The 13,826-nt window shown below is 32.5% G+C and overlaps 1 protein-coding gene across 1 annotated transcript in view; it reads right to left on the bottom strand.

Moving 5' to 3' along the window:
- Positions 1–1,175: 1,175 nt before the first annotated feature.
- Positions 1,176–13,826, bottom strand: part of Abcd2 (ATP binding cassette subfamily D member 2) — a 56,552-nt gene continuing 43,901 nt past the window's right edge. The window contains exon 10 of the mRNA XM_046436366.2: positions 1,176–6,525. Coding sequence (XP_046292322.1) covers positions 6,306–6,525 — 220 coding nt within the window. The 3' untranslated portion in view covers positions 1,176–6,305. The remainder of the gene's footprint in view (positions 6,526–13,826) is intronic.

Genomic DNA, 13,826 nt, shown 5'->3' on the forward strand with positions numbered 1-13,826 from the left:
GACAAATAGTAAGTTTTGTGCACTTCTGGTGAAATTACAAAATGGTGCCACCACTCTGAAAAAAATGGACTTTCCACACACACCAAAAAAAAAAATTAAAAATTTAAAATTCAGTGATTTGCTGTGGGGTATATTTCCAAAAGAAGTAAAAGCAGAGTACAAAGATAATTGTACACTTGTGTTCATTCCTGTAGCGCTATTCATGATTTCATGATAGCTAGTAAGTAGAAGCATCCCCAAAGCAAATATGGCCTGTATATATGATATTTTTTATCCTTAAAAAGGGAGAGAATCCTGTCACACTACAACAATTATGAACCTTGGACGAGTCTAGAAAAGATAAATACTGCATGATCTAATTCATATGAGTTATCTAAAGTAAAGTTTGTAGAAACAGAAAATAGAATGGTAATTACCAGGGAGGGAGAGGTATAAAGGGGAATTGTTTAATGGATATATAAATTTAGATTTGCAAGAAAAAAGATTTTAGAAATCTGTTTTACAACACTGTGAATATATTTAACAATACTGAATTGTATGCTAAAAATTGCTAAAGATGAGAATCTTGTCATGTATGTGCATGTGTGTTTTACCACAATAAAGAATTCTTCAGTTATTTAAGTCCTCAATATCTTTGTTGCTTTGTATTAAACTTGCAAGGGATCATACATGTGTGAGTACAGGCATGCCCGTGTGGTATGTCAGTTTGCAGAAAGTTACATGTATGTGCTTGACTCTATGTTAACCTTATCTATCTAGACATGACTCTTGGAAACTTGTCCCATATCAGGCAACAAGCTAACCTAAACAAAGGGACTTTAAAGTCCTGTCACTCTGGAATTATCAGCATCTGCATGTTGAAAAGTTTCCATTATATCAGCTTGCCCATAAGAAGTCACCTGATTAGAGGACTTTTTTGACCCTTCCCTATGCAAACTTTAAGACAGTTCTTTAGTTGTCTATATTGGTATAATGTCTACATCTGATACACTTTAATTATCAAGATTAATACATGTGATATATAAGGATGAAATATATGTGCTGTATGTTTCTTCCCTATTTTATATGGATTACACTAACTATAATTAAACAATAATGCAAAGTCAATATTATTTAGTATTTAACAATATTCATTGCCACACAATCTATTTTTTAAGTATTAATCACATAAAACATACAAGGTGAATACTTAATTTATTTTGGGTCACATGTAGTGAAATAGACAATGTAACTTTAAAATATGCTTAACTTTGAAAGTTTTTTATTAGTTTTATTAGAACTTTCTTACTATGGTCATCTGCATTTTGTGTTAACATAAGACACATATTTTTGAAAGTACAAAGTTGTTTCATTTTACATGGTTTGAACTTAAGAAGATGGTATTTCTCAAGTTTCAAGACAGCATTTAAATGCATGGGACCACGCACATACTGGTGGAAGGATAACACAGTCCTACAAACTGGTTTTATTGGGTCCTATAATTTAGACCAAGTTGGAGGGCATGAGGGTTACGAAGCTCACAGTGTATAATCAAGGAAATCCTGCAGTCAGAATGTTTATTGCTTAAAGGTTTCAACAGAATGGTCTTAGGCATGACATACAAGAACTAAAAACATATCACAAAACAAATATGACATTTATGTGGAACTACAACATCCAACAGGCTTACAATATTTAATCCAGATCTAGTAACATGTTTCACAAGTTCTAAGACCAGGTATGCCTTGCTCATCTCTGAATCCCAAGTATAGTAACTGGAATGTGTGTGTAACTGAGTGAATTAATTATAATCAGTTCAGACATTTCTTTCTCAAAACATTTGAAAAGTTGTCTTATGTCCTCCGTGCTCCATAGGATAACACTCATAATTTGTAATAAAACAATTGTAAGTTGTGCTACGTAAATTTCCTTTTAAGATAAAAACATGCATTGGTTTGCTAACCAGACACCTTGAGTCAGTTAAAATTATACTTACAATTTCAGTTAAAAATAGCAATAATGAATAATGGCCTAGAATAATTAAGAAGGGGCGCTGTGAAGTTACATAGACTTTGTAATCAAATGTTGTTAGGTTCAAATTTCACTCTGTAACTTGGATGTTATGTGAAGTTGGATAAATTATTTAACCGTTCTGGCCTCACTTTTCTCTTTCATTAAAATTTTGCAGCAGAATACAACAGACACTAGTATGGTAATATGTAAATCAATGGATGTGTAACTGATGTGATTCTGCAATCTGTATATGGGGTAAAAATGGGAGCTCATAACCCACTTGAATCAAATTGTGAAATATGATATATCAAGAACTATGTAATGTTTTGAACAGCCAACAATAAAAAATTAAAAAAAAAATTTTGCGAAGATTTACTTAGTGTATATGCAATGCTTTGTGCCTACTTGGTAAATAAAAATTGTAGCTATTGAGTTTTTCTGAGGGTTCTCATTTTTTAATTTTCAGTGGACTGTACTCTTGTTACAAGTACCACATTTTGTTTATTCATAAGTCAGAACATCATAAATGTTTTGAATGAATACAGTAAATTAATATTTAATCAACTATTTGGTGGCTCTTCTGCATAATACTACACAAGGTTTTGCACCATATGATCTTGTACCTGGTGTGTATTTAGACATTATCATAGCAGTCAGTGAAAGCAGAAATAGGGCATTTTATATCACTGGAATAATTTGTAAAGCCTTTGATGAATCAAGGCTTTGTCATGATAATTAGGGAATTCTTAAGAAATGGTAAGCTTAAGTAACTACACATTGGATGGAGACTTTATTACCATGCATTCACATATAGCCATATTCTTGATTAGCTACATAGTGATTTTTACCATTAGGACATTTTTTTCTCATTCACTTTCATTAACACAACTTTAGCTGATAAGTGGCCAAGTCGTTTTGAAATTTTCACAATAAAAACTATAAATCCCCTCTGTATTTTGTAATGAGGAAAGCTACCAACAATGAAGAAGGGATTTCTTTTTAATAAAAATATTTGATATATCCACCAGAAAGCTTTCATGTGGTAAATATTAGATTTACAACTGCAAAACATATTCAGCATATTCAGATGTCTATCACCAGAACTATAAATAGCATGGATAAATTTGAAAGTAATTTATACTTTCGAATGAGAATCATTTTTTTTCTCAGAATTATTTTAAAGCATCTCTTTTACTAAATAATTTAACAACTTATCACTTTATGCACATCTCAGAAGTATGCTACATTCTCTGGATTTGGATTCCAATGTGTAACAGATTTTTTTAGGCTTACAGAATCAAAAAATCATTCCAAATATTGTAATAAGCTAAGCATATTGCCAAAATATGAAATTATACTTGGAACCAATGTTTCAAAAACTCACGTGTTCATTTATGCTTTTACTGACAGAACTATATTTGAAACAAAAATCAAATTACTATCAAGGGGAAACCATTTCCACTGTAAACAATGAAAACTTGGGTTGATTTTCAAGATATATCATTCTCCTTAAGATTATTCAAGGGATTTTTAGACATTATCCTGTTTATAAGAGCACAAACTATTTTAGATTCATGCTGGGCTTAACAGCTTATATGCTGTAGAAAAATAATGTGGTATTTTGATAGGATGAAGCTTATTTTCCACAAGTAAAAGTTAACCCCAAAATGTATATTTTGTAATAAAGCTCATTAGGTGCCTATTTTAATAAAAATAAAGATAAGTCAAAAGTTTGGGCAAATAGCTTGAAAATTGAAATATTTCTTTTCCCTTCCTTCATTTGTTATTTGTTATATTCAAAGATGCTATTGAGTTTCTCAATCTTCTTCATGTTTTTCACAAAATGTAGCTATAAGAAGAGTAATCATATGGTATACCCATAGGACCATTTGGAAGCAGTTGAATGGTATATAAATACAAATTCATGAGATATTTTTTTCTCTCCAAATTAGAGGTTATTGGTCCTGAGGAAGAATTAAAAAAATATATATAGGCACACACAAAAAAGCTCACAGAAAACCTCTTTCTCTTAGAACTTCAACATTTAAACTATAATGTATGGAGTTTTTAATAAAGAATTTGAAACATCCTTGAGTTCTGTATACTAAATGAGTCTTTTTTATTTCAGTATGTTAGTATATATTAAGTAAGGATTAACTTCAGGTATATTTGTATTGGCATTCTTTACAAAGTTTCAAAATACACAATATTAGGTCTGAAGTGTTTAATTTTTAAATTATGAAAGTTAAGGCATAAAATTTATTCATGTTTCAAATAAGAGCTTTTCTTTTTTGTATTTTTAAAGTTAACATGTCATTGGCCTCAAAGTTTTCTCCTTACAGCAGTATAAACTGATAACTGCTAATATAGCTCTTAAGACTAAGGAATAATTTTTATTAAGTTTGGTTCTATGCTTTTTCTAAAAACTCTTGAATACCTGCCTCACTTTTCTAATAAGATACTAGTAATAGATAAATGAATAAATCAGTGTTAGTGATACTAAAAGAAAAACTTGTACAAATATACTGATTTTGACGCTTATGTTGCATTATTTCATGTAAGATGGGAACATTTATTGTAATTTAAAATGTCCTAGTTATCATGGAGAACTAAAAATGTGGAAGTGCTATGAGGTTCTACAACAATCATCTCATCATTTATGACTTCCAGGTATTCTATCTCCTATAAAAGCTTAAGAATCACTGACTTGGCATTCATGATGGCTGTGTCTAAATATGCAAATAAAATTCTAAGCCACTAACAACTGATCATTCCAATTTTTAATGGCCCATTAACATGGTAGCATAGAGAGCAAGTGATTAAAGTATCAGTCCTGGCTCTTGTACTTCCAACTCCAAGGCACACAATAGATAAGAATCTATTTCAAATGACTAAACCATGTAGATTATTTGTCATTATATTCAATAATATTAAAGTACCTAAACACTACTAACTGCCATTCTAATTGCTGAAGTCTTGGAGGTATATCAATATTGAGTAAGAGCACAGTTGCTGAAAAATTTGCTACCTTCCTTGGCTCATTTTAAACCATAGACCAATGACCTTTCCAGATAATTTTCATTTCTTATGAACCGTTACCAAATAATAATAACATTACAAAACATATTTTCTTTTCTCATCTAAATTTTATTTCTAGTATTTTTTGCTTTCACCCCCTTCCCTTCCTGAAGTCCCACTCCCTGCAATCTATAGCTCACTCCTAATTTTTATTGATATTATAGCCCTGTGAATTTTAAAGAACAATGGTAGTAATCACACTGGATTGAAGAGTCAGGAGAACTTCTTTTGTTTCCTGGATCTGTTTGTAAATAAATTACATGATTAGGTAAATCTGAGTGTCAATTTTCTTAAAAGGAAAATAGAAAAAATAATGTCTCAAAAGACTGCTACAAACATTAAAATGAAATTATATAAATGAGAATTGTGAACTATAAAGTATTATATTCCAATATTTGCTAATATTATTGTGACTTTCATAATCTCTATATTACAGCACATTTCTAAAATTTTGGACTCCTCCTTTGGACACAAAAACAGTATTTCTGGACAGAATTGTAATAGATTATTCTGCCAAGTAAAGTAACAGAATGAGGCAAACATTTGGATATGCCTTTTTTGTCTTGGCAATTCTCTTTTAAATATGCAAGATTCTGATTAGATTTTTTATGTTTGCATTGAGATGCTCAAAGCCTAAAATTTTTGAATTGTGGTATTTTATACTTATTTAGCCATGCCTTTTTCTTTCAACCACTGCCATTAAAATAATTTTTTTCATACTGAAATTATTAAACTGTCAGCTATTTTTATATAGGTTTAGTTGGCCTCTAGCAATGATGTAAATTAATTCTAGCTAATAAACCTAGTATATCATTGATGAATGGACTTAAATGGTTCTCAATGCTCTATTTTTATGTCCCCGGTATCAACCCAAATGGTGCTCTTAAATTGCTTCATTTCCAAGATATTTCCATGTTAAGAACTTCAGACATATGACATACAGAAAAACCTGGTATTATTCTATTCATCAAGAATTCACCTAGAAAATCTTGTTTTGCAGGTGAATTAGGCTTCCACTAGGAATTAGTATAAGTCATAATGACTAATCTTACATGATACATTTGTTTATTTTCCTCTGAAAAGTTAGATTATATACTTCCTTGATGCTAAAATAATATAAAACATTTCTTGCTGGCTTTGTTTTTTCTGTGCTTAGCTTAACACAGTGCATGCACTATAATAGAGTGTCTCTTGAGCCTTTACCAAAAAATTAACTAAAAACATGTCAAAATAAATTAGGATATTTCATCTTCATTTTTGATTGTTTTCAGCACTGAGTCTTCTCCCAAAATTTTACATAGTTCATTGAGTCTCTGCTGCATTTTGGGAATTCCGGCTAGCTGAGATTCTAGCTTTTGTTTTTCTTCACTCAATGTTAAACGGATAGCAGTATCCAATTGTTCAAAGCGCCAACCTCCTTCACCATCAAATTGTAATAAATGAGTATGGTATTTCCTGCATAATTAAAATGAAATAATATTATTAGCTACAAATATGAAAAACCATTCTAGTTATTGGTTTATAATTCTAACTGATATGCAAAGGTAAATTTTAAGTAGAGGTGCCTATTTTACATTTGATTTTCAAGCATATCTCAAAAAGTTATATACTGTAATTTTTTAAAATACAAAAATCCAATACCTAGGAAGTTTTACTGACTTTTATCATTCCTTTATATTCTATGTGAATTAAAAGAAAGACTATGCTGTTACATGTATTAATTTACCTTCACAACCTTTTTGGCTCCTGAATAAATAATAAAGCATTCTTAGAATGGAAGTAAGAAAAGGAAACTGAGGAAAGAAAGTAAAAATTAAAAAGATCATGCAGAGACAAACTTCTTGGAAAATAAAATACAATAGTAATTCATGAATAATCCTTCTTTTGGTAGAAGTTCTACATAATTAAAAATTTCTCAATAATTGAAGTTTAGAAACACTTTTTAAAAGATGAAATCTTTGACAGAAATATTTTAAAAATACTTCTATGTCTTCATATAATCTCTTTTATCATGGTTCAATTGCATATTTAGGAATTGCACATCAGTACAGAGATTATTATTGATGAGATAAGAGACAATGTATCTTCTCCTAATGGGAGTCTGAAGTCACTAGTCTCTGGGATTTGTGGGAATTGTGTGGAGAGAGTAAATTTAGCAGAGCTAGTTCCCATAACTGAGCTACCCACATTTTGTCAACTTGCATTACTGCCCCACATTTTTTCAGTTTTTCTTTCTTTGTAGTTTTTTTTTCTTGTTTCCTAGTTAGGTCTCATCTATTTTTATTTCCCATAACTAATGGGCCTTTTCAATAAGTTCCTTTATTCCAAATTAGGATGTAATTTACATGTCATAAATTTACCCTTTATGTAAAATTCATTGATTTTTAGTATATTCACAAGCTCATCTAACCATCACCATTATGTATACTTCCAGAACATTTTCTTCAACCCTCAAAGAAACCATATAACCATTAGCAGTAACCCCATTCCCCCACTCACCTAATTTCTGCCAAGCACTAATTTCCTTTCTGTCTTTATCAGATTTCCCTCGACTGAATATTTCATATACATGGAATCATACACTACATTGCCTTTGTCACTTGCTTCTTTCACTTATCAAAATTATTTCAAGGTGCAGCCAGTTGTAACATGTATCATTACTTCATTCATTTTTATGGCTAAATTATATTTCATTGTATAGAATTGTAGAGTTTATTTCTTCTTCAAGTAATAGACTTTTGAGTTCTACTGCCTCCATTTTTTTTTTGTGTGTGTGTGTGTGTACTGGTGATTGAACTCAGAGGCACTTGGCCACTGAGCAACATCCCCAGCCCTATTTTGTATGGCTTTGAACTCATGATCCTCCTGCCAAGCTCTGGGATGATAGGCGCATGCTGCCACATCTAGCTTCTATTGCCCCCAATTTGTTAAAATATTTTTTAAGTTGTAGATGGACACAATGCATTTATTTATTTATTTATTTTTATGTGGTGCTAAGGATCAAACACAGTGCCTCACATGTGTTAGGCAAGTGCTCTACCTAAGCTCCTGACCCCAATTTTTTGCTGTACTGAGGATTGAATTGAGGGCCTCATGAATACCAGTTAAGTGTTCTACCACTGAGCTATATCCTTAGCCCCCACGACTTTTGACTGGATGTTTATAACATGCTGTAATTATAAAAGGAAATTTAACAAGGTTAAAGTATAGCTAAAAAAGTCACCATTGAGCTGAAAGTTTAAATTCAGCAATTTGATTATGTATGACACAGATTAATTTTTTCCATGTGCTTTAGGTTCTTGAGCTTTCCAAAAATTTGACCTCCCAATGGATGGAATCATATCAAAAATTAAATGAAAACAATGTATTTCTAAATCAAGGAGAAAATTTTAAAAAATCTTCTACTAAAATATGGAAGTAAAAACCAAAGTAATGGAAAAACAAAAACAAAAGAATAGTATATAACATCAAATAAAAGAAAAAGTAATGGCAGAAAGTTCATTTTGTTATATGTAACAACAAATTCTACCATCATGTATAAGTATAATGCACCAATAAAAAATGTGGAATAAAAAAGTACGTATTGTTTATTTCATTCTCAACTTTCCTTGGACTTTTCTAGCCTTAGATTTATAGCCAGGAGTAATTTTAGAATGTGGTCATTCATATATTGAGCAAGTTCTACCTTCAAAGTATAATGAAGGTTTAACTCATCACTCTGGTCCTACAACATTACTTGATTTCTACATGGGAGGAACAAACAGTTCAGTTGTTTCTTGCCCTGAGATTCAAAGGCATGTTCTATTTTATGAGCTAAAATAATATTTCAAGGCCATAAAGTTGAAGTGATTAAAAAGAAACCACTATTTTAACTGAGACTCTTTGGAGATAATCTGTAGGCTTCCTTCACAAATAGGATAAAGTATAGAAGTCAAATAAGTTAATAAGCTTATGATTGTTTTACTTTTTTAGACACTGGTATTGATTTTAATCTTTTTTTTTTTTTAGAGGAGGAAAAGTTTATTTGAGGGATCAAAGTTTCAGAAGTCTCAGTCCATTGACAGCTGGCTTTATTCCTCAGGTCTCCAGGTAAGGCAGAACAATATGGAGGAAGAATGTGGCAGAGGGAAGAAGTTCATATGATAATTGGGAAGCAGAAAGATGCTCCACTTGCCAGATACAAATATGTACCCCAAAGGCATGCCCCCAATGCCACACCTCCTCCAGCCACATCCTACCTGCCTTCAAACAAGACTCAATTAATCCCATCAGGTGATTAATTCACTGATTGGGTTAAGGCTGTCACAACCCAATCATTTTCTCTCTGAACCCTCTTGCAAAGTCTCACATGTAAGCTTTGGGGGGACTCTTCACATCCAAACCATAACAATCTGGCTTTTTTTGTTTGTTTTTATAGAAATTTGTTTCTTCTTTTCTTTTTTTTGAAATTCAAGACATACACCTCTTTTGGCTCTGTATGTCGCAAATGCTTTCTCTCACTTCGTGGCTTGCTTTTTATATCCTGTTAATGGTGGTCTTTGACAAAAACTCCAATACAGTCATATTTATCAATATTTTCTTCGTGGTTCTGTGTGGTTTATGTGTCCTATTTGAGAAATCTTTCCCTATATTAAGGTTTAAAGAAAATACAAAGAAAATACAAAATACATCTTATTATAAAAATACCTTTATAATAAGAGCTAACATTCAGTGGAACAAATTCTCCCACATATTTATTTTTCTTTAGGTTATAAAGGTTATAAAGCAATCAAATTTTCCCAATTTGATTGCTTTGTATTTCATATTTAGTTATATAATCTACCTGAAGTTGACTTTTTGTGTTTGGAATGAATATGTTTCATTCTGTTCCTATCTATATCCATAAAGATATTAAATTGTTTCAACACCATTTTTGGAAAAAGGCATTTCACCCCCCACTGTTCTGTAATGCCATATTTGCAGTAAATTGCATGCCATATGTGTATGAATTAGTTTCTAAGATTTTTAATATATGCTGTTGAGCTATTTTTTCCTACTCTTATGCTGTTGTTTTATATATTAAAGACTACACCTTTATAATAAGAGCTAACCTTCAGTGGAACAAATTCTCCCACATATTTATTTTTCTTTAAGAAAGTCTTAGCTAGGCATAGCCCTTTACATTTCTACATATATTTTGTAGTAGCTTATCAAGTTCACCTCACACACATTTACAACATTGGAATTTTTATTAGGATCCTATAAAATTTTGGTATTTTCTCATTTAGTGAGGTCTTCTTTGATATTTTTCTTTTTTTTTAAATTTTTTATTGTTGGTTGTTCAAAACATTACATAGTTCTTGATCTATCATATTTCACACTTTGATTCAAGTGGGTTATGAACTCCCATTTTTACCCCATATACAGATTGCAGAATCACATCAGTTACACATCCATTGATTTACATATTGTCATACTAGTGTCTGTTGTGTTCTGCTGCCTTTCCTATCCTCTACTATCCCCCCTCCCCTCCCCTCTTCTCTCTCTACCCCCTCTACTGTCATTCATTTCTCCCCCTTGTATTATTTTTCCCTTTCCCCTCATTTCCTCTTGTATGTACTTTTGTATAACCCTGAGGGTCTCCTTCCATTTCCATGCAATTTCCCTTCTCTCTCCCTTTCCCTCCCACCTCTCATCCCTGTTTAATGTTAATCTTCTTCTCATGCTCTTCGTCCCTACTCTGTTCTTAGTTACTCTCCTTATATCAAAGAAGACATTTGGCATTTGTTTTTTAGGGATTGGCTAGCTTCACTTAGCATAATCTGCTCTAATGCCATCCATTTCCCTGCAAATTCTATGATTTTGTCATTTTTTAATGCAGAGTAATACTCCATTGTGTATAAATGCCACATATTTTTTTATCCATTCCTCTATTGAAGGGCATCTAGGTTGGTTCCACAGTCTTGCTATTGTGAATTGTGCTGCTATGAACATCGATGTAGCAGTGTCCCTGTAGCATGCTCTTTTTAGGTCTTTAGGGAATAGACCAAGAAGGGGAATAGCTGGGTCAAATGGTGGCTCCATTCCCAGCTTTCCAAGAAATCTCCATACTGCTTTCCAAATTGGCTGCACCAATTTGCAGTCTCACCAGCAATGTACAAGTGTACCCTTTTCCCCACATCCTCGCCAGCACTTGTTGTTGTTTGACTTCATAATGGCTGCCAATCTTACTGGAGTGAGATGGTATCTTAGGGTGGTTTTGATTTGCATTTCTCTGACTGCTAGAGATGGTGAGCATTTTTTCATGTACTTGTTGATTGATTGTATGTCCTCCTCTGAGAAGTGTCTGTTCAGGTCCTTGGCCCATTTGTTGATTGGGTTGTTTGTTCTCTTATTGTCTAATTTTTTGAGTTCTTTGTATACTCTGGATATTAGGGCTCTATCTGAAGTGTGAGGAGTAAAGATTTGTTCCCAGGATGTAGGCTCCCTATTTACCTCTCTTATTGTATCTTTTGCTGAGAAAAAACTTTTTAGTTTGAGTAAGTCCCATTTGTTGATTCTAGTTATTAACTTTTGTGCTATGGGTGTCCTGTTGAGGAATTTGGAGCCCGACCCCACAGTATGTAGATCGTAGCCAACTTTTTCTTCTATCAGACGCCGTGTCTCTGATTTGATATCAAGCTCCTTGATCCATTTTGAATTAACTTTTGTGCATGGCGAGAGAAAGGGATTCAGTTTCATTTTGTTGCATATGGATTTCCAGTTTTCCCAGCACCATTTGTTGAAGATGCTATCCTTCCTCCATTGCATGCTTTTAGCCCCTTTATCAAATATAAGATAGTTGTAGTTTTGTGGATTGGTTTCTGTGTCCTCTATTCTGTACCATTGGTCCACCCGCCTGTTTTGGTACCAGTACCATGCTGTTTTTGTTACTATTGCTCTGTAGTATAGTTTGAAGTCTGGTATCGCTATACCGCCTGATTCACACTTCCTGCTTAGCATTGTTTTTGCTATTCTGGGTCTTTTGTTTTTCCATATGAATTTCATGATTGCTTTCTCTATTTCTACAAGAAATGCCGTTGGGATTTTGATTGGCATTGCATTAAACCTATAGAGAACTTTTGGTAATATCGCCATTTTGATGATGTTAGTTCTGCCTATCCATGAACAGGGTATATTTTTCCATCTTCTAAGATCTTCTTCTATTTCTCTCTTTAGGGTTCTGTAGTTTTCATTGTATAAGTCTTTCACCTCTTTTGTTAGGTTGATTCCCAAGTATTTTATTTTTTTTGAGGATATTGTGAATGGAGTGGTTGTCCTCATTTCCATTTCAGAGGATTTGTTGCTGATATACAGGAATGCCTTTGATTTATGTGTGTTGATTTTATATCCTGCCACTTTGCTGAATTCATTTATTAGCTCTAATAGTTTCTTTGTAGACCCTTTTGGGTCTGCTAGGTATAGAATCATGTCACCTGCAAATAGTGATAATTTAAGTTCTTCTTTTCCTATTTTGATGCCTTTAATTTCTTTCGTCTGTCTAATTGCTCTGGCCAGTGTTTCGAGAACTATGTAGAACAGAAGTGGTGAGAGAGGGCATCCCTGTCTTGTTCCAGATTTTAGAGGGAATGCCTTCAGTTTTTCTCCATTCAGAATGATGCTAGCCTGAGGCTTAGCATGGATTGCTTTTACAATATTGAGGTATGTTCCTGTTATCCCTAGTTTTTCTAGAGTTTTGAACATAAAGGGATGCTGTACTTTGTCGAATGCTTTTTCCGCATCTATCGAGATGATCATATGGTTCTTATTTTTAAGTCTATTGATGTGGTGAATAACGTTTATTGATTTCCATATATTGAACCAGCCTTGCATCCCAGGGATGAATCCTACTTGATCATGGTGCACAATTTTTTTGATATGTTTTTGTATCCGATTCGTCAGAATTTTATTGAGGATTTTTGCATCTAGGTTCATTAGAGATATTGGTCTGTAGTTTTATTTCTTTGACGTGTCTTTGTCTGGTTTAGGTATCAGGGTGATGTTGGCCTCGTAGAATGAATTTGGAAGTTCTCACTCTTTTTCTATTTCCTGAAGTAGCTTGAAAAGTATTGGTATTAGTTCCTCTTTAAAGGTTTTGTAAAACTCTGCTGTATACCCATCAGGTCCTGGGATTTTCTTAGTTGGTAGTCTTTTGATGGTTTCTTCTATTTCCTCAATGATTTTAATCTTTAAGATTAACAATTACCATTGGTTGGGTTGGGGTTGTGGCTCAGTGGTAGAGTGCTTGCCTACCATGTTTGAAGCACTGGGTTCTATTCCCAGCACTGCACATAAATAAGTAAATGAAATAAAGTTAAAACTAAAAATAATAATAAAAAAGACTAAAATTATTTAAAAACAAATTACCATTTGTTGTTATAGGGAAAATATAATATGTCTTTTCTTACTTCTGAAATCTTTTTAGAGAAAATAAGAATTTTACTTTCCCTGGGAGAAAATATAATCAGAAGTGATGAACTTCTACAACCTAAAATGGCTAAACTAATTCACAGAGAACATGATGTTTAATTTTATGAAGAAATGTATTGTGGGTAGCTACAACTAAATAAATGATTCTCTTGTTAAAATACATAACATTAAAGATTTTATTTGCTTAAAGAACTACTATTTCCTTCAACTGAAAAAACAATGACTGAATATGCTTCTAACATCTCTTTAGGCTATTTAAATAAAGGAACTGAAAGACAGGATAACATAATAAATCCATTGATAGAGGT

The sequence above is a fragment of the Marmota monax genome, unplaced genomic scaffold, assembly GCF_021218885.2.
Source record: "Marmota monax isolate L192 unplaced genomic scaffold, Marmota_monax_Labrador192_F-V1.1 WCK01_AAM20220418_F8-fsc00012, whole genome shotgun sequence".
NCBI classification, from domain to species: Eukaryota; Metazoa; Chordata; class Mammalia; order Rodentia; family Sciuridae; genus Marmota; species Marmota monax.